This window comes from Ranitomeya imitator, chromosome 7 (genome assembly GCF_032444005.1).
Source record: "Ranitomeya imitator isolate aRanImi1 chromosome 7, aRanImi1.pri, whole genome shotgun sequence".
Classification (NCBI taxonomy): Eukaryota; Metazoa; Chordata; class Amphibia; order Anura; family Dendrobatidae; genus Ranitomeya; species Ranitomeya imitator.
Genome location: NC_091288.1, coordinates 28,240,679 through 28,262,305, shown reverse-complemented (window position 1 = coordinate 28,262,305; position 21,627 = coordinate 28,240,679). Strand labels below are relative to the sequence as shown.

At 42.0% G+C, this 21,627-nt stretch overlaps 1 protein-coding gene across 2 annotated transcripts in view; it reads right to left on the bottom strand.

Moving 5' to 3' along the window:
* GALNT13 (polypeptide N-acetylgalactosaminyltransferase 13) overlaps positions 1-21,627 on the bottom strand; it is a 300,662-nt gene that overhangs the window by 113,204 nt on the left and 165,831 nt on the right. For both annotated transcript variants that reach the window (XM_069732955.1, XM_069732956.1), the window contains exon 3: positions 1,557-1,723. In XM_069732955.1, the coding sequence (XP_069589056.1) occupies positions 1,557-1,723 (167 nt within the window). The remainder of the gene's footprint in view (positions 1-1,556; positions 1,724-21,627) is intronic.

Sequence of the window (21,627 nt, the reverse complement as noted above, 5' to 3'; positions counted from 1 at the left end):
TGCCTCCTCGCTTCATTATCCTATCTTTCTTGTCCCACATCATCACTTTATCCTGTGACATCAGGTGTGTGGCATCCGCGCAATCTGACTACCATTGCTCCTCTTCACTGTTCCTCCATTCTCTGGGCATTGCCTTCACTTTTGTTCTGCACAGGTGTGGTGCCCGTGTGGTCCAGCTGCCACAATGATATTGCCTCCCTAACCGGTGGTGGTATCATGTCTGGAAGTAAATGGAGCTCCCTACACTAAGTAAACCATGCATCCACAGACAAGCCCATCCCTGACAAGAAGGGGGAGCACAAGCCCCTAGTTTGTAGGGTGACTGCCTCTTCTGGCTGGGGGAGGAGTAAGAGCAGAGTAGTGCAGTGTAGTGTGAGGAAGGGAAGAAGGAGCATATGGAGTTTTTCCAGGGTTGGAGCAATGGAAGGCTCACTCTAGGATAAGAGTAAAGCAGGCCACCAGAGCCCTAGGCTATCAGGTATTGCAAACCCTGAGAGCAGAATCTGGAGACCGGGGGACTGTGGCTTCTCTGGCCACCCCTGCAGCACTAGAAGCACCACATTATAGAGGGTTCAGAGCTGGGACCGAGAGAACAGCTTGCAGAGCTCGTGATGTATGCTGGCTGGAGCTGCTGCAGAATATGCCCCTGTCACTTGCCCAGAAAGGGCCACGGTGCTGGGCTATCGCTACTGAGCTATCTCTGCCTGGCTAACAAGTACCCCCGGCCCGCATGACCACGGCACAGGCGCTAGAGAGTAGAGTTGAGCAAATTTTGCAAAACTTGGTTCCGATTACGTTCGGCAGCAAATATTGTTTTTACAATATTCAACGAACACAGCCGAAAGTCACTGGAGTCAACTGGAGTAGAAATTACGGAATATGTTTGGAACTGATCATCAAACATAAATTCGATACGAATAGGGTACTAATATGGCACGAATATGACAAATTCAGATTCGATGACCAATTCCGAACATATTTGCTCATCTCTACCAGAAAGTCACTGTGACATCCGATCCCAGTTTTCACCGGCGCCCAGAAAAGGTGCTCTCTCGGAATTCTTCTTCCCGCCCTGCATAGTAAACATGTCAGTTGCACCTTTCCAGTGGGTCAGAGAACACTGGGTGCGGAAATTACAGTGACTCTCCAGTGCCAGCGCAGAACAAAATGAAGCCAATGCTCATAGAAGGGTGGAACAGTGAAGAGGAGTGACCGCCGGTGCGCAAGATTTTCGTCCGCACATGTGACGTCACAAGGACACAGTGACAATCTGGGAGGAGAAAAATAGGAAAATGAAGCGACGAGGCAGTGTTATCTTCTGGGCAGAGTAAGCACCATGAAGAATTCACACTATTTTTCAGAGATGGTCCTGTTGCGTTACTACCCACAATCATCTTTATCTTCATGTGACGTAACTTATGGCCTTTAAACAAAAGAAACACAATCCAATATACGAGACAAAACAGTGATCCGTGAATATTGATGATTCTTCTTAATCTTCACACCACAGAGTGATAAATTAGGCTAAAGAAAAGCAATAAAATTACAGTCGCTACCTCGTTCACTTGCATCGTCAACCAAAATGATTTCAGATAACAGATGGTGCGGTGATCGGTTGATGACGCTGTGGACCGTCCGTAGCAGAGTGCTCCAGGCCTCATTGTGGAATACTATTACTATGCTTGTGTTGGGAAGTTCATCGGGATAAACTTTAGTCTTACATCTGTAAAAAAAATAAACGAAAAAGCATATTAAGACATCCACAAATGACGAAATACAGATCTTTAAAGGGAGTCTGTCACCCCCAAAATGGCAAGTGAGCTGCTTAAACATTTACATAGGGCACCTATCCCCGATTTACATCATACGAGGCTGGTATAGTTTAACTTAATATTTAATTAAAAATCAACTTTTATTTGATATTCAGTTGAGGACTCTTCGGTGCACCTTTTGGCATGGCCCATGCCTGGGTGAACCGTCACACCCTCCTATTTAGATACTAAACAAAAAAAGGGGAAAAAATGCAGTACAGAAAAAATGTGCACATCTACATGACTAAAAACAAATATTTATTGGTACAACAATATAACAAAAGATTAAAAAAACAATTAAAATCAGAGCATCCACATCAACAGCTAAAGGTGACCTGATGAAGCCGGCTTAACCAGCAATACGCAAGGCGTATATTTCCACCGACATCTCCAGCTGGCCCTGCTCTCCGGGTCTCGGCTCTTATATCTTTAGGTCTGATATCCTTTATTTCTTTACCTTCCCATTTTGCCATATTACCTTTCACTCAATTTTTTTTTTACACTAAATCTGCAATTTTCTCTTTATTCTATCATACTGCGACCTTGGTACACATGGCTACATGGCCGCCATCAGGACATTACTGCCATTACTGATGTATGCGGGACAATGTAGAAAACGGTCAAAGGAGCGCAAAGAACACAAGGACCGTTCAGCCAGATGGTCTGAATGAAAATCTTTCTTTTGCCCCATTTCTGTAGTTCGCTGGTTGCTGCATGCTCCTCTGTGCCTATCTTTCTGCATGTATTTATTTTATTTGATTTTAATGGATTTTATTCTATTCTAGTATTGATGACTGTGGTACGACGTACCGGGTGACCACCTTGGGGAATACCATAAGATGATTATCTGACTGCTAGACCAACGCCAAATGCTACGGATGCTGATACTACTATCATCTAGTTGGTGCATATTTTGGTGCGCAATATGCTTTGGCCCCATGGAATGCGATGGCTGTGTACATTGAAATATCTATAATGAACTATGATATTGTAGTGTAAATATGATGGAGATATATGTGTACCTGTATATATATAGCAAACACACCAAAAAGACTACCTTCACAAAAAGGCCAGTAAAATTCAAATAACTTTATTAACAGACAGAGAAATCTATAAAAATTATTGGAGAGTAAACACCTAAAGCACAGGAAAAACGGTGGGCAACCCAAAGCAAGGCTCCATTAGCAGTGATAACATAATGCCAACCTAATATAACAATGCATGTGCCATTGTGCAAGTAACCATGTGCAAATATGCAATAAGTAAACAATATAGTAAAGTGTAAGTACAACAATATAAAAATATAGTCACCAAATGGAGTGCTCCTGGGGGCCCACCACACCCGACGCGCGTTTCGCACCGAAATGCATATATATGTGTGTGTGTGTTACTGAATTAAACTTAATAGACACACGGTGCACTTGTATACACACATATATTTGTATTTGTGTATAGGTGTAGATGTACATGATATTATGTTTAACATACTATCCGTAAGCAATGACCCTGTTTCTAGTAATTGTTATCATTGGTCTCCCCCCCCCTGTAATATTAGATGGATAATAAGAAATTGTAAATGTAGTTTTATGTCAATTTTGGTTTTGCTTGCCTTTGATTATTTATGCTATCAACTTTTTATTAGGGTTTTCCCGCTGTCTGTTGCTTGGGCTAGTTAGCTGCACCTTTGATGCGTCATTTATATGGCAATTTAATGCTATTTTCAATTACCTGCAGTGTGTGATTTATTCTCTATCTGATGACCGCGCTGCAGCTTCTGCGCAGGTCTTTTTTTGTATTGTAGGTTGAGTATGTCCCCTACCAAGATCGCCACGCAGTACCCTATGCGCAGGCCCGTTCGCATCACTTCCGGTCTCAGCTATCGTGGTGCTTGCGGCCCTGGATAACATGGGGCCCGTGTGTTTCCGGTATCACTTAGCCGGGCGGGCTGATGACCGGCTAATATGACGATTCAGACGCTAGGTGCAGTCACTTCCGGCCCTGCAAGTATATAATCTGAGTCCATGTATACACTGACACGCCCCCTGAGAAACGCGCGTTGGGGTGGATGGGAGTTGGTGTCTGTGTGCTTTTGCCATCGGTTTGTATACTTTATACATCGGTATATAACTGTGACACCACATGCCAATACTGTGTGCAACATATCTATTTTTTGATCTGTGTATCTATGTATATTTATGGCTAAGATTGACAGTACTGGTACTGCTAGATATTGCCACATGCACCTGCGACTGTCCTATTGTACGTGCTGAGGGTGGCACAGGGGATTTCCCATTTGCTCTTTTATGCCTGTTGACACTAATAAAGTTTTTTGTAATCCGTATATACTTAGACTTATGACTGTTTTTTGTTAAGGTGACTCATTCTCAATGAATGTGCAGTTGGTTTGTTATGGTCCTATCCAGTTATATAATTATTATTTTTGATATCTAATCCATAAATGGGATTATTATCTTACTATTGACTGGTATGTGTTCCATTAAATATTTGTGACAAGGACAAGGTAGTAATTTCTTAGGACCAGAACGCGTTTCGACGGTAAACCGTCTTCATCAGGTGGCAATCCCCAGTGACCGCTACTTTCACTGACGTTTATTACTGGTGTATGCAGCCCAGTGAGCAGATGCAAAGAGGGGAGCCTGGGTGAGACACGCTCTGCAGCCTGCGCTGATGTAGCACACCTGAGCCACTGTATATATGGCCTGGCAGACTGGGGCCCTGGCTAACTACTTTACTTTGCTTCATTAAGCCCTCAGCAGAGGGGCCAGCTGCGTCTGACATCACTGATGTCAGAGGCGGCATGCCCACCCTTTGTTCCTAAGCTGCTGGCACGCCCTGGGCCCATGGAGTACATTATATGCAGGAGTTGAGGGCCCAAAAGTGATGAGGCGCGTGCACCTGGTCACCCACTCCCCTGACCACTCGCCCATCCAACCTCCCATTTCTCCATCCGACCTCCCATTTGCCCACTCACTGGCCCACCCACCCACTACTCTTCTTGTGCACTCTCTTTGCTGATGCAGTGTGAAGTTGGAAACCATCTCTGTCTGCTGCCTACCACTTTTAATAAGTTACAGTAAAGTAGGGCCCGGCCAGAAGAGTGTACGTTGTCGTGGTGGCGGCTTAAAAACTATTTTGGCCAAAACAAAAGCTGATGGCTATGTATGTGATCTGGTGTTTTATGGGAACTGTTAATGGGTGATTGGTGAGGATGTGGTGCAGAAGTGGAGTTTTTCCAAGATTGGGCAGCGGGACTGTGGAAGGTCCGAGGTTGGAGACGGAGCTGGGAAGGAGTCTGGATGGAGACTCAAGGGAGACATAAAATGTTGCCAGTATGGGGCCTTGAAATTCCTTGTGGCAGCCCTGGATGGTTATATGGCTCTAAGGGTTTATATATCATACTGTATATTAGTTTTATCACACTGTTCGGTATATGTGGTATATATGACTTAATGATATTATAGCCTCTTTATATCATTTGTGCTAATTTTTGGATTATAACTATCTTATTGGTCATTATTGTGGTTCTATTTTTTCACATTTTTGTTTGAATTTTACACTTTGGGATATACAACATAGGGCCTGCCCTTCTTCCTCCGTACTAGTATATGGCATCCATGATCATTCTCTAAATTTAGTCAGGTCTTGATCCCCTGGTTGTATCCAACTGTATGGCTTTAACACTGTATACCTGTAGATGTTTATCATACAAAAGGTTATGTGAATTTCCATTGTGTCAGTCAGGGCCCTACTATTACATATATAACCTCTATTGGTTTATATTACCTTTAGATGTCGATGTGGATACTCTGATTCTAGTTGTTTTTAATTTTTTTTTTTCAATCTTAGAATATTGGCATTTGTTTTGGGCTATATAGGCGGCACATTTTTTCTGTACTGCTTTTTTTCTTTTTTTTTTTTTGTCCAGTATTCTTCTTTAGTGCAGATTCAGATGTCTGTGACAATTGGTTGGGTCGCCATGCACGGGTTGGCTTCACCACTCCTGACCTGTGCATGACAGCTTCATATATTTCTATGAGGGCCGTCACGCTCAGGTCTGGAGATGAGTGGCCAGCCCCTGCATGGCGATGCTATATTGGGCCGGTTATGCAATGCAAGGGCTGGCAAACATCTCCTGACATGAACTTGATGGCCTCGAAGAAATATAAAAAGCTGTCATGCTTGGGTCAGGAGCGGCGCAACCAGCCCGCGCATTGCCATCCAACATTGGCCCAATTATCACAGACATCTGTAGCACCCTTGTAATTTATTTGTCGTTGCATCTATTTTGCCTGCTTCGACTATTCGTATAATAAAGCCGGTATGTTATTGATTGACTTGGCCCCTAACGCTCAGCGTGAACTCTGTCTCCTGTCTGCCCCTGCGGCACTGGATGATGGCCACGGCGCGCACACAATGGCTGCGGTGCACTCTACGCCTTATCCAAGGAGCCAGACATCAGAGTGCGCCATGGCCATTGTGTGTGTGCCCGCACTAACCGTATGAGCATGCCGCTACGACCATCCAGTGTCGAGAGACAGGAGACTAAGCGTTCGCTCTGGGCGTTAAAGACAAGTCAATGAATGTAAGACAGCAGATTTTATTTTGAAGATAATTGGATCGTGAACCAAGACATAGGCCACGCCAAGGGTGCACCAACATTTTTTAATTAAATAGGAAATGGACTGTCGGCTTCCCGCGAGCCATATTTACCATGATGTCCTCAGTTCCCCCAGACTCAATAACAAAGTATCCTTTAACTCATCAGACCGTCATTTACCATCTGCATTGATTAACACTAGTCTCATCTAGGAAAGCTAATATCCAATCAGTGGTGCGCGGCAGGTGTTTACTAGACGCACTTCGAACAACGATCCGCAAGTGAACATTTCTCGCAGCATTTATCTTACAGATGTATAACACGGGACGCAGACACCGAGAGCGCGGCTGCCAATAAATAGGGCATGTTAGCAAAGTGTAGAGCGTTCTGCCTACACAGATGGCTAATGATTTACTGGCGCGGGTTCGCCTCTCCGGTAATACGCTACACAATGAATGGAAACCTTGCTGATATTACTCTGGCAATAAGTCAAATTGTCACATATTTCGTTTACCCCCAAAGGGATATTTCGCGCTTCTGTTTTGTATAATTGTTATTTGGCTACTAAACACTGTGTGGTATTTGCTGGAATGAAATCATTATTGAATAGATTGAAAGAGTCCTTCATCATGAGCAGAGGATTAAAAAAAAAAAAAGTGAAATTCTGAAAAGAAAAATCCTTGGACGTTAAGATGTTTGTAAATTTGTATTAAAAATGCCGAAGCAAAATGTCACGTTGGGTGGAGAAGAGATATACAGGGCACTGATTTGGGGCTTGTCTTGGGTTTTTCCATAGCGCTATTTACCAATAAAATATTATATATTATATACATAGTATCTAAAACACTTTGTTGTGAATCTTTTTGATCAAAATTGTTTATGTTTTTATGTTTTTTTCTGCTTTTGTATGCAACATAATCGGCAACTATGCACCGGTGGATGCAAATAGAAAAGACAACTATGTGGCGCGTCCTAAATACACGCCCCTGAGGATCCTGAGAGCCATGCCCCCTTAGTAAAAAAAACATAGAAATCAGCACTAAATAAAAAGGCCCATATCGCTGGAACCGTGTGGCATATTTTTAAGAAACAAATGTGCAATATTCATGGGAGCAGTGAGAATAAAATAAGAGCAAAATACGTCCACCTTTGATCTTGTGACCCGGTGGTCTTCTTTAAAACAGACTATTTAATATGGAAGGGGTATTCTGTGATTACGACTTTGATGATCTACTCATAGGATGTGCAATCAATATCAGATTAGTTAAGGTCTGATGCTAAATGATTCCTTTTTAAAGGGGCGTTTTAAAGGGAACACAACACGATTTCAAGCCATGTGGCCTCCTCATTTACTTCTATGGGACAATGCAGCAATACCAAGCAGTGTATCTGAAAACTTGCCGTATTGTTCTACCTCTGTTCCCCAGTGCTATTTTTCTTCACACTGTCCCATTAGCTGAACTACCAAAAGTTGAGGTTTTGCAGAATTTACGACGATCCCACATGTTTCAGGAGTGGTGCTGAAAGTGGCTCAAAATTGGGAATCACTATTTTAAAGGGTGTTGTCCATAATACGAGAAGAACTAAAGTAATACAGGGCTATATACTACATGTTACCGCATTGTGACCGCAAACTACTGGAAACGAATTTGGCACAAATGTATAACGCATGATATGAGGAATAGAGTGGAGACGTTCATCTTAATCATTGAATTCAGGTTTCTCATTTGCTTATATGACCAGAAATGTATAACATCTGTCCATTCAGTCATCTTTACAAATGTTTGAGAAAAATGGCTCACCCTAAAATACTCACTGATACCAACACGGTCCTGTAATAGGAGTAACTGGTGTAAGAATTCCACTCATGGCATTTCTTCCCTCCTAAGTATTTGGAGATGACCTTTAAGTGAATTTATTGAGAAGTGGAAGGACCCCCAGTAACTCAGCAGCTGCGTGAAAGCCTTACATCATGAAGCACAATGCTGAGTGTCCGATGGAGTGGTGTAAAGATGCCACCACTGGACTCTGGAGGAGACGTGTTCTGTTCAGTGATGGATCACACTTCTCGAGCTGGTATCTGATGGAGGAGTCTGAATTTGGTGAATACCAGGAGAACGTTACCCCATGACTACATTGTGCTGTCCAGTTGGTAGAGGAGAGATAACACTATGGGGATTTTATTCAATGGTCGGCCTTGGTTTCAAATCACAATTCTTTGGCATCAATGACAATTAGGAAAATAGTATCTTCCACCTTTGTGGGAACAGTTTGGGGAATACCCTTTTCTGTTCCCCATGACTGTGCCCCATGCACAAGCTCCATAAATACATGGGTGGAGTAGTTTGGTGGGACAACCATGACCGGCCTCACAGAGCCCGGACCTCAACCCCATCCAACACCATTGGGATGACCTAGAACGGAGATTGTGAGCCCCGGCCTCTCCCCAACATCAGGGTCTGACCACACAAATCCTTTTCTGGATGAAGGAGCAAAAGTTTTCCAAAATGTTGTAAAAAGTTTTTCCAAAAGAGTGGATGATGTTATAATCGCAAAGAAAGAATTAACTCCACATTAATGTCTATGGATGTAGAATGGGAGAATGTAGATGACAAGTTCTTCTACTTGAATGTGTGGATATTTCAATACTTTTGTCCATATAGTTTTTTTTGTAGTACCAATATGCTAATTCATTTATTTTTTTATTGGCTTGACATATCCCAATATATGTCTCAAGATGACCAACTATTCAAGAAAACATGATTTTGTGATACTCTGCCAGGAGATGATTTTTCTATATACACTATGTCACATATATACCTGTTGAGGTTTTTGATAGAGGGCGACGATCGGATAATGAATTTACTTTGTGAGAAATTTATGACCTTAAAGAAATCTGCTGAAGGTAATGGTGGACACATCTGTTACCAAGGGTTGTTTTCTTTTGTTATAGGAGAGCGGGGAGCTATAAAAGCTTAGTGCCCACTGATTCTCATCCCCCTACAAGCACTTTAAAGCTATAATGTAGGGTATTAACACCCTTATAACCGATGATAGAGCAAATGCTGTTACGAGAAGGTTTACACCACTGCTATCCCTTGTCAAAATGATCTGTTTCAGTGTGGCACATAGCAGATTGGTATTTACCTCCAAATGTACATAAAAGCCTTTCCGATCACAGTAATAGTCCTGGGTATATTAAGGATGTGCTAGGCAATGGATTGTCAGGACTAAATGACATGAAATTAAAATTCTTCCACCGCGACGTAGAAAAAGCTGATTGATGTGTAGAAAGCGTTGCGTCTCGCTACTGAAACAGTCGTGTTAATGCTTCTATACCAAACAGACAGTGTTTTTTTTCAAGCCCGGTATTACAATGGCAAATTGAACGAAGTCAAAACAATAGTTAATCAGAATGACAACATAAAAGGGGAAGACAAACAAAGAAATTACTTGTTTTACGGAAGGAAACTCGTTAATAGCGGCGGCATTGCTTTATGTCTTTTTGAAATGTATTGACTTTCTTTCCCAGCAAAGTGACTTTCCGAAGCGTTTGCAGTTTCAACACTTGTAATTCGTCCATTTTAATGTTCAAGTAACAACCTTGCGGTACCGCAATGGGCACCCATACGGCTCATTTCACGCTATGACCAGGATGCTACAGAAAATGGCCCATTTTGGGAGTTTTGTGTGAAATTATGTCCAATTTACTTTTTTCCCCTCTTTTTTTCTGTGCTGTTCCAATACACACAAAGGAAATAAACATAGGTATAACAAAACATGTGCAACTGCAAAGCATTTTTGCTAACAATTTCAAGGGTGCCATGACTGTAGCATATGCACCGATCAGCCATATTTTATACCCACCTAACTAATATTGTACAAATTCCTCTGATGGTGCCAAAGCGGCCTCTTTTGTTACAGGAAGGAACGGGCATTATCGTGCCGAAAGTGACCATTGATCTGTACAACAATTAAGTAGGTTGTTCATGTCAACGTAACATCCATATGAACTCCAGAGACCAAGGTTTCCAATCATAAAGTGCCCAGATGATCACATTGACTCCGCAGACTTAATCCTGCAGTGCATCCTGGTGCTAAACATTACCATCCACAAAGCATAAAAGAAAGCATGAATCATCAGACCAGACCACCTTCCCATGCTCCATTGTTTAGTTCCTTGCTCACTCAGCCTCAACACATGCAGGGATGCATTGTTAGGCCAATGCCTGCATGTTTTGCAGCTGTCTACCGCCGCAAAACATGCAGCCGTGATGACTCAGAAATATTATCCAAACATACCCAAGATACTCTGATAACACCCTAGCATGCTCGGATAACAAGTTTCCCAAGCATATTCACTTATCCCTACCTGCTACCCATTAACCAGTTCTTCCTTGGACCACTTTTGATAGGTACAGCCATGGCATCCTGGGAACGACCAACAAAATCTGCCATTTTGGAGATCCTCTGCACAAGTCATCTAGTCATTACAATTTAGCTTTTGTCAAAGTTCATAAAGATAGTTTCATCAATGCCAAGTGGCAATTGTAATGGTTGTGTCACAAGGGTGCAACGTCCCCCTGGAAGACCGGGAGTTAGATGGTCACATTGGGTGATGAATTGCAGGTCTTTTTTAGAGATGGTGTTATTTGTGTCCCATATTAAACGGATTTAGTTTCCTCTGGTGCTGAAGAGGTTAACAACCCTTTCTATGCTGGTCAGAAACATGCAGCTCCATTTCAGTTGCTTCTGATCTGGTCATTACCTCTTCTTATAAAAACTGGTCAGACCTTTTTTGTCCCCACCAGTGAAAGATTTATCTTCCTGTGCTGTGTGCTAAACCTAAGTGGTTGGAGTAGAGTTGTTGTAGTAGTGATCTGTAGTTTGCTGTAGCAGTTGTGTGTTTAGCTCCTGGTCCCTTTTCCCATGTAGTTTATTCCTCCCAGTCCCTATCCTCCTCCCTATTGTTGGTTAGTTCTTTTGTATGGTAGAGGTTTTCTGTTATACCTGTTTTGTCTTTGTGTCTTGCTTACCTTATATTGCTGTCCCATGCCACATGGGGTGAGAGAGAGGACAGATGAGGGTTTAACAGGAGCATAATAAAGTCGGGCTCTCTACCTTCGAGAGTACCCTCGGGACAGGGATAGCTAGTGTCCCAGTTCCAGGGACAGTTTGAGGCCCTCTTTCCTTACCGAAGACCGTCACACTGTGACAGGTTGCCATATTATCATCCTACTTTTTCAATACAACACAATGGCCATATTTAGCTGCAGACTTCAATTGAGCGGTGGCTAAGGCACCTACTGAACTCATCTGGTGTCTCTTATCTCAGAGGAAATGGATCAAGCGTATAAATATTCAGCCAGCCAGGCATCACAGAAAGAAATATGCCAATTTTACCGCTTAATATGTTTTTTTGTTAGCCATCATAAGAAAGCATATTAAAAATGCAACAACTTTGTAGGCAGCTGAAGAAGTTTATTGCATGTTGCACAGTCAGTGTTTACTAACTCATATGTTTTATTTTACGGTTTGCACCCCTGCAGCTGCATCTCCCTCCTTCCCTCCTCCTTTTCCCTATGTTACATTTCCTTTATCACTGTAGACAGATTTCAGAGGAATGATAAACTGATTAATTACCAATAGCCCGCAGACACCGAAGCGAAAAGTATAGGCTGCTAGGAGGTGAGGAAGATGACACTTTTCCCTTAGAAGATACATGACATGCATCACTGATTTATGCAAAAATAATCATATATGAATGGTTGGGATCAGTCCCAAGAAAAAAAAAAAAAGATCCAAAGAAACAAAATGGGACTAAAAACGACCAAAGAAGAGGAGCCGAGATTGTAGCAGAAAATGAATAATGCCTGGTAATTACAGGCGTAATTACAATTCTTTATTTTTCAGCCCGGTACTAAGACAATTCCCTAAAGAAAATTCCGGATGTTTATAAAGCCATGGAGTGAGATGGACAACCGAGGTTATTCTGGAGATGAGGTACCACCGCTGCTTTTTCAGCTGTCAAGGAGAAACCCTGCTGGTTAAAAGCTGCTTTCTCGTCTAGCGTAGCATTCTACCATGCGGGAAAGAGGTTTCTAAAACCTCTGTGTAAAACTCTAATTAAAACAGTAAACAAGTGAAATGTAAAGTATGGACGCGAAGGTATAATCGAAAGTATTTTTCATCTTACAGGACCAATCTCGAAATGAACCTATTTTTAAAATTGGAGGTCTTGTTGGCGACCGGCTGCAGTCACTAGGGGGGTCCGTGTATGTATATTGCTGTAAATGGCTCAATTTGACACTAGTCATGAATCACCGGGTATTAAGAGACTGCAGGATCAATAATCGGAACTCAGGAAATAGAGTGCGGACCTCCCGAGAAGCACGGACGGGTTAGGAGGCCACAATCCACATTAATTGCCGCTTCCTACTGTCTAATAGTTGCGTATAATTGCATAACAGACATAACATTTATATGTATAAATGATCTGCTAATTGACCCCTAAGCATTACTAATCCTGTCCTATACTAGACATTCTGGAAATGCGCAAAATGTATCACAGTGACCAACGCAAGATGATAAGTTTACACGTCTATCCAGTGTGTCTAACTTTACACCATCTGGAGGATGGATAATACTTTGTGTCACTTCTTTTTACCTTAATTTTGGGGCAATTTGGATCCATGTCCACCCCTGGCTAAGCCACACTCCATATGAAGCCTCGCTATTTTTTGAGTGAGACATAGTGTTTAAAACATTAAAGAGAACCTGTCAGTTTCCATCAATATGGGTTTTGTAAACTGATGTAGATGCTTTTTTTTCCCCTGATTTTGGCAATATTTATTTTACGCTCCTGCCCATTCAACCATTCGGGAGTTATGGATCTCTCGTACTTGTACATAAATCTAATCATTTTTAGACAACTGGACGTGTTCCTTAGGAAAATGCCCACAAAAGAGTTGAGGGCTACGACAATTTGACAAAAAAGATGAGATTTGTATACATGGACTAAATGGCCGTATTTCAGGAATGAAGAGGGCCAGAAACAAAAGATATATAACAATAAATCTATATAGACAAGAAGCATCTACACATACCAGAATGTCTCTGTAAACCAAGTACATCTCTTTATAGTAGTACATATCTGTATACCAGAGCACTACTGTACTACAGTATGAAGAGGAAGATTTTCTCTGCCTAAAAATCTAAATAGTATTCTTCTTCTTCATTACAGGCTTAATGTACTGGTTAAAAAAATATATATCTCCATATATCAGAACATCTCTCTATACTAGTAAATCTCTATATGCAAGATACATCTCTATATACCAGCAAACTCATGTGACATGTGTACTCCCACACCCAAATCCATCAGTTTCAGGTTGTTTTCACTAGCTGGTTCCTTCCTGTCCCATATAGTGTTGGCTTTTTTAGTAAAAGAGAGGTGTCTTATCAGGACAGGGACCCAACTATAAGGTACGCATTGACGTTGCAGTTGGGCTAATATACATTGGACACTTTATGTGCTAAGTACCTTCTTTTTACTGTAAATTTTCCTATAGCAATATTGCTTTTACAATTTTTCAAAATTCCACATGTACATAATATAGCACGTAACCAATGTTCTATGGCAGTAATGCAGGTCCAGTTTTCTAGATGTACCATTCTAAGCAATACAGAGTGCAGCTTTATATTTTCTTAGAATCTATATGCCAGAACATCTCTCTATACTAGTAAATATCTGTAGGCAAGATACATCTCTATAAACCAGAACATCTTTATATACCATTATATCTCTATATACAAGATACATCTCTATATACCAGAACATCTCTATATACTAGTATATCTCTGCATACAAGATACATCACTATACACTAGAACATCTTTATATCTACTATATAATTGTCTAAGGGTCACTTCCATCTTTCTGTCTGTCCTTCTGTCTGTCTGTCAAGGATATTCATTGGTCGCGGCCTCTGTCTGTCATGGAAATCCAAGTCGCTGATTGGTCATGGCAAAACGCCCACGATAATTGTCACGACCAATCAGCGACGGGCCGTCGCCAAAATGGCCACTGCTTCCTCCCCGCAGTCAGTGCCCACTCCATACTCCCCTCCAGTCACCGCTAACACAGGGTTAATGCTGGCGGTAACGGACCGCGTTATGCCGCGGTGTAACGCACTCCATTAACGCAGCTATTAACCCTGTGTGACCAACTTTTTACTATTGATGCTGCCTATGCAGCATCAATAGTAAAAAGATCTAATGTCACAAATAATAATAATAATAAAAAAAAAGGTTATTCTCACCCTCCGACGTGGCGCTGTCCTCGGCAGTGCAAGCGGCAGATTCCGGTGGCAAGGATGCTATGCGAGAAGGACCTGCCATGACATCACGGTCATGTGACCGCGATGTCATCACAGGTCCTGCGCTCATACCAACCCTGGGACTGGAAGCTGCTGCGTGCACCGCACACAGGCGCCAGGACTTCAATTGGCCTTCGGAAGGTGAGTATATGTTTATTTTTTATTGTAAGTCTTTTTTAACCACGCATATAGTGCCCACATTGCTATATACTACCTGGGCTGTGTTACATACTGTGTGGGCTGCGTTATATACTACATGGCTGCTATATACTACATGGGCAGTGTTATATACTGTGTGGGCTGCGTTATATACTGCATGGCTGCTATATACTACGTGGGCAGTGTTATATACTATGTGGGCAGTGTTATATACTGTGTGGGCTGCGTTATATACTGCATGGCTGCTATATACTACGTGGCCAGTGTTATAAACTATGTGCGCAATGTTATATACTGCGTGGGCAGTGTTATATACTGTTTGGCCTGTGTTATATACTGGGTAGCCACTGTTATATACTGCGTGGCCTGTATTAACACCTTGGGTATTCAAGAATATGTCGTGGCCTGTGCTATATACTATGTGGCTGCTATATACATACATATTCTAGAATACCCGATGTGTTAGAATCGGGCCACCATCTAGTATCATTATATGTCTAGATACAAGATACATCGTTATATACCAGAATGTCTCTATAAAAAACATACGGTACATCTCTTTATAGTAGTACTGTTACAGTAAGTACAGGAAAATTTTCTTTGCCTAAAAATCTAAATAGTATTCTTCTTCTTCTTTACAGGCTTAATTCGCTGTTACATAGAAATACATCTCTATATACCAGAACATCTCTATATATCAATACATCTCTATATCTACATACAATATACATCTCTATATAACAAACTGTCTCTGCAAACCAAGTACATCTCTTTATAGGAGTACATATCTATATACCAGAGCACTCCTACAGTAAGAATAGGAAGATTTTCTTTACCAAAAGATCTAAATAGTATTCTTCTTTACAGGCATACAGTGAACAGATTATGGTAATTAGTAAATTAATAGAAAATTATGTAAATAAATGACGTGATTTTTAAAAAAATTCTCTATTAAACTAATCTAAAAAACGTAGACACAAACGTAATGCTTGTATAAGTAGTTAAAAAACGACAGTCCAGCTATCAAGAAAAACACACAAAACAAGACCTCGTATAATGGAGTTTTCGTAAAAATAAAAAAAGTTATGGATGTTGCAACTATGAATTTGCCCTAAATTATTGCATTTGTAACAAGGTCCCCCTTTATATATTGAGGCTCAGGGGCACCCCCTATTGCTACCCCAATGTAGAACCCTCTGCATAGCATTTAATGCATTGAAAACTTACAGGTTCATGGCCATAAACTTATTTCTTACTCCTGTACATCTTATATTAATTCCCCATTTCAGTAACTTTCATAATATATGAAGAAATATTTTTGATGAGTTGCAGCTTTTCTCAGTGACACATAAATCGTATTAATCTTAGTCCTCTGCGCTCTGCGTTACATTCCCCATTCATTTCTCCATACATCACGGCATTACAGGGTTTATTAGATTGTGCATCGGGCACTTCTATATACCAGAAGTCAATGGATATGATGGAAGATGGATCTCTATGGCACATTGGATTTTATCGCCAGCATATTTTACTAAATTAAGTGAAGCATCTCTGATCACTGGATTGTGGGTCTGGTGATAAAGCTACAAAACTAATGTACATTGGGCCATTATTAGATTTGAGGAGTAAAATATGCCTGGAGACTGCCAGCAATGGCGGATATTACAGTGCCACTCTTTACATCCCGAGAAATGCCGACTACTGACGTGACGGTAACTCCAAAAATGTTCTCCGTGCAGCACGCACATGCCGCACAAAATATTTTATCCATTGGGCACCAGATATGAACCATTGACCTCTTAGATGCCCTAGATAACCAGGGACGCTGATATTATCCATTTTACTGCCCTAAGCAACCAAGTATGCTTAATCTTATATTAACCTGTTTACTGCCCTAGACCACCAGGGATGCTGAAAGTAACCTGTTTACTGCCCTAGACCACCAGGGATGCTGAAATTAACCTGTTTACTGCCCTAGACCACCAGGGATGCTGAAATTAACCTGTTTACTGCCCTAGACCACCAGGGATGCTGAAATTAACCTGTTTAATCCCCTAGATTTACCAAGGATGCTGATAGTAACCTTTATACAATCATAGATGATCAGGAATATTTATGGTAATTCATTTATTGACCTAGGCCACAAGGGGTGCTGATAATAACCCTTTACTGCCCTAGACCACAAGGGGTGCTGATAATAACCCTTTACTGCCCTAGACCACAAGGGGTGCTGATAATAACCCATGTACTGCCCTAGACCACAAGGGGTGCTGATAATAACCCATGTACTGCCCTAGACCACAGGGGGTGCTGATAATAACCCATGTACTGCCCTAGACCACAAGGGGTGCTGATAATAACCCATGTACTGCCCTAGACCACAGGGGGTGCTGATAATAACCCATGTACTGCCCTAGACCACAAGGGGTGCTGATAATAACCCATGTACTGCCCTAGACCACAAGGGGTGCTGATAATAACCCATGTACTGCCCTAGACCACAAGGGGTGCTGATAATAACCCTTTACTGCCCTAGACCACAAGGGGTGCTGATAATAACCCATGTACAGTACTGCCCTAGAACACCTTGGATGCTGATGTTGAATTGTTTAATGCCCTAAACCACCAGATATGCTGGCATTAACTTGTTTACTGCCCTAGACCACCAGGGATGTTGAAATTAACCTGTTTACTGCCCTGGACCACCAGGGATGCTGAAATTAATGTGTTTAATCCCCTAGATCACCAGGGATGCTGATAGTAACCAGTATACAATCACAGACAATCAGGAATGTTTATGGTAATTCATTAACCTACACCACAAGGGGTGCTGATAATAACCCTTTACTGCCATAGACCACCAGGGATGTTGATATTAAATCCTTTACGGCCATAGATCACCAGGGATGTTGATATTAAACTCTTTACTGCCGTAGACCACCAGGGATGATGATATTAAACCCTTTGCTGCCCTAGACCACCAGGGATGATGATATTAAACCATTTGATGCCCTAGACCACCAGAAATGGTGATATTAAACACTTTGCTGCACTAGACTACCTGGGATACTGATATTAAATCCTTTACTGCCATAGACCACCAGGGATGTTGATATTAAACCGTTTGCTGCCCTAGAACACTAGGGATGTTGATATTAAACCCTTTACTGCACTAGACCACCAGAAATGGTGATATTAAACCTGTTACTGCCCTAGACCACCAGTGATGCTGATATTAAACCCGTTACTGCCCTAGACCACCAGGGATGCTGATATTAAACCCATTACTGCCCTAGACCACCAGGGATGCTGATATTAAACCCGTTACTGCCCTAGACCACCAGTGATGCTGATATTAAACCCGTTACTGCCCTAGACCACCAGGGATGCTGATATTAAACCTGTTACTGCCCTAGACCACCAGTGATGCTGATATTAAACCTGTTACTGCCCTAGACCACCAGTGATGCTGATATTAAACCCGTTACTGCCCTAGACCACCAGGGATGCTGATATTAAACCCGTTACTGCCCTAGACCACCAGTGATGCTGATATTAAACCTGTTACTGCCCTAGACCACCAGTGATGCTGATATTAAACCCGTTACTGCCCTAGACCACCAGGGATGCTGATATTAAACCCGTTACTGCCCTAGACCACCAGGGATGCTGATATTAAACCCGTTACTGCCCTAGATGACCAGGCATGCTGATATTAAACCCATTACTGCCCTAGACCACCAGGGATGCTGATATTAAACCCATTACTGCCCTAGATGACCAGGCATGCTGATATTAGCCTATTTACTGTCCTAGATGCCCAGAGATGCTGGCATTAACATGTTTACTGCTCTCGATCACTAAGGTATGCTGATATTAACTTCTTTACTACCCTAAACTAACAGGGAAACTGATATTACTTATTTTACTGGCCTAAAACGCCAGGGATAGTGTGATTGGACTTTTCAAAAGATAATCATAAATATTTGTACAACTGACCCCTCAAAAACTGTTGACCACCGCACCTTGGTATTTGGCCTGGACATCGTTGATATCTTATACAGCCTTTGATTTCAGCAATAACCCTTTCCGCACCCTAGAACACCAGAGATATCGGCATTCACACCCTCAATTCCTTGGTCCACCAAGCAGGTAAAGGGTCAAACAATAATTGCACATTTCTGCCCCAACCATTAGCTTGTCTCTGACATTACGGATACGGTTGGGCATGTTATTTCCTATAGATGGAGGTTTATATTGGAGAAATGCAGTGTAGGGCACTAATACCTGCAGCATGGACGGTGACTGTGGCTCTTGGATGTTTTTTTGCTTTGCAATCACAGCGACGGTGTAAAGCGCAGACAACCAAGGTTGTAACGGAGACCAGACAACAATGCTGTTCTTTCTGCTGACAGCGAGATCCCCTGCTGTCCAGAAAAGCTGCTCTCTAGTCTGGCACGGATTCTCCAGGCGCTGATCTGCTACGCCTGACTGTCACCTCTATGCAGCGTCATACGTGAAAAATCCGATCACGTCCTAATGGCCGACCTCCGCATGTGTAATATCCGCTGACCCCGGCCGCGGATCTCACTTAGCGCGTCTTTACCAGTCATTAGAATCCATTCTGTAACCGGCAGCACAGCGGTAACATAAATGATAGGGGTTGTAGTCATTCTTGGTTCTGCCTGGGAGCTTTAGTAAAGGTCACAGGAGTCCGAAGTGTCATCATTACATGCATAGTAATTTACAGGATGGTGCGTCTCATTGCAAAACATTGCTCCTGTAGGCGATACAGTGTAAAGCAGAGTAATTCTGCTGAAAATTAATGAGCCGAATAATAAACATAAAATAATTGAGGGGCTCTTACATTTGCCCGTCGTATTCTTTTCACAGTTCTACTGCATTCTCAATATTGGAGGCGAGCAGCTTCTCTAACGAGAGCAGGAGCTGCAGAAATGTACTGGATAGGTGATCAATGTCAGATCGTGGGGGACACCCAGAATCACCACAATCACTGCAATGCAATCCATTGTTTCCATAGGGAAGAGAGAAGACACTATTCCATTTAAACACTGCAACTTAAAGGGGGTCCATCGATCCAAACTGACAGTATAAGGAAAGCACATAGCCTTGTAGGGAATATAGCCCTTATAAAAATCGCACCATTATTGATCTAATCACTGGCTCCATTCTGCAGAAACTCAAGTTTAATACAATATGCTACATAGGGTGCTTGGTGCACTCTGGGCGTAGCCAAGAGGCTCTGTGCACCCCTCTGCCCACTCGTTTTGCATATTCCCTCCTTCCTCATTGATGATTGACAGCGCTGGTCTCTGCTGTTTCAAACAAAAGTTGCATAAATCAATATTACAAGTGAATGTAAGAAACTTTGTGATATATCTTATTAAAGAAATGTTGTTCTTTCTCCACCGATGAGCCACTTCTTCTCTACCCACCCTACCCACTTCCTGAACTCAACATTCAGAAACGCATCTAAAGTCAGTCTTGGTCAAAACAAGACTGGTTTACTGAGGGATCAGATATCATATTACAGCTGTGGAGTTGGAGTGAAAGAGAAAAGCACAGAACCTGCGAGGTTACTTTTTCATACCAGAGCTGGAATCACAGCTACAATGCTCAGTACTGATGTATAATTTCATAAATGCTGCTGTTGCTTTGGAATTTGTACTGCCTAAATACAGGTGGGCAGGTATCTCTCATGTCCGTGTGTACTGTATGGGAGGCATCATAGCAGTTTGTCTACACCTACCAGCTCAGAGACAACTGAAAATTTGAGACAGGGCCTGCATAGGGCAAATTGGTGAAAAATGCAGGATACAAGTCATATGATGGCCGGATATCATGTTATTTCTCATGTACCAATTGTTCTTAATAGTCACATTCAATGGATGCAGGTACTGGGGGTGTAACTTTACAGGGTGCAGAGGTAAAAAGTCAAACATTGGCCCTGGTGACATTGAAGGAGATATCAGTATATATGTAAGTGGTTGAATACTTCATTTTTGGGGGATATGATTTTGAGTCACAATTTTGTTAAAGAACATACGGTAAGTTATCCAACTTTTCCCATAAAGTATGGCATCTCCTAGGGGTTCTAAAGTAGGAGAGAAAAGTTACTGACCCATCATAGCTTTTTATCTGGCCCTCATCATTTCCTGATAATGGAGTATACATCACACAATGTCCTCCGGGTTGAAAAATGTGTGAAAACACCATGTTGTTCACACTCCATTAAACCACTCTGCATATTGTTCTGATAAATGACTGGAATACACAGAGCGTGCTCGCTTCTGGGGAACGTATTAGAGGCTCATTGTACAAAATGCAACTTACTGTAAAACTCACATTAGGAGGTTGGCATAGAACAATGCCAATATGTCACACTGGAATAAAAATAGGGATTGGATTGAAGAGTGGGTCAGCGTGTTGTGAAACCACTGCGCGAAAAAATAATCGCCCCTTATTATCTTACTGCAATGGATTGATTAAAAATAATTGCTGGTAAGCTGCTGTGGATTTTTGGGATCAATAACAGATTATCCTTATGGCACAAAGGGCAAAACTGAGGCATAGTGCCGCCATCTAGTCTGAACAGCATGGTTCATTGTCAGGTGATATGTGGGCAAAGTATGGTACGACA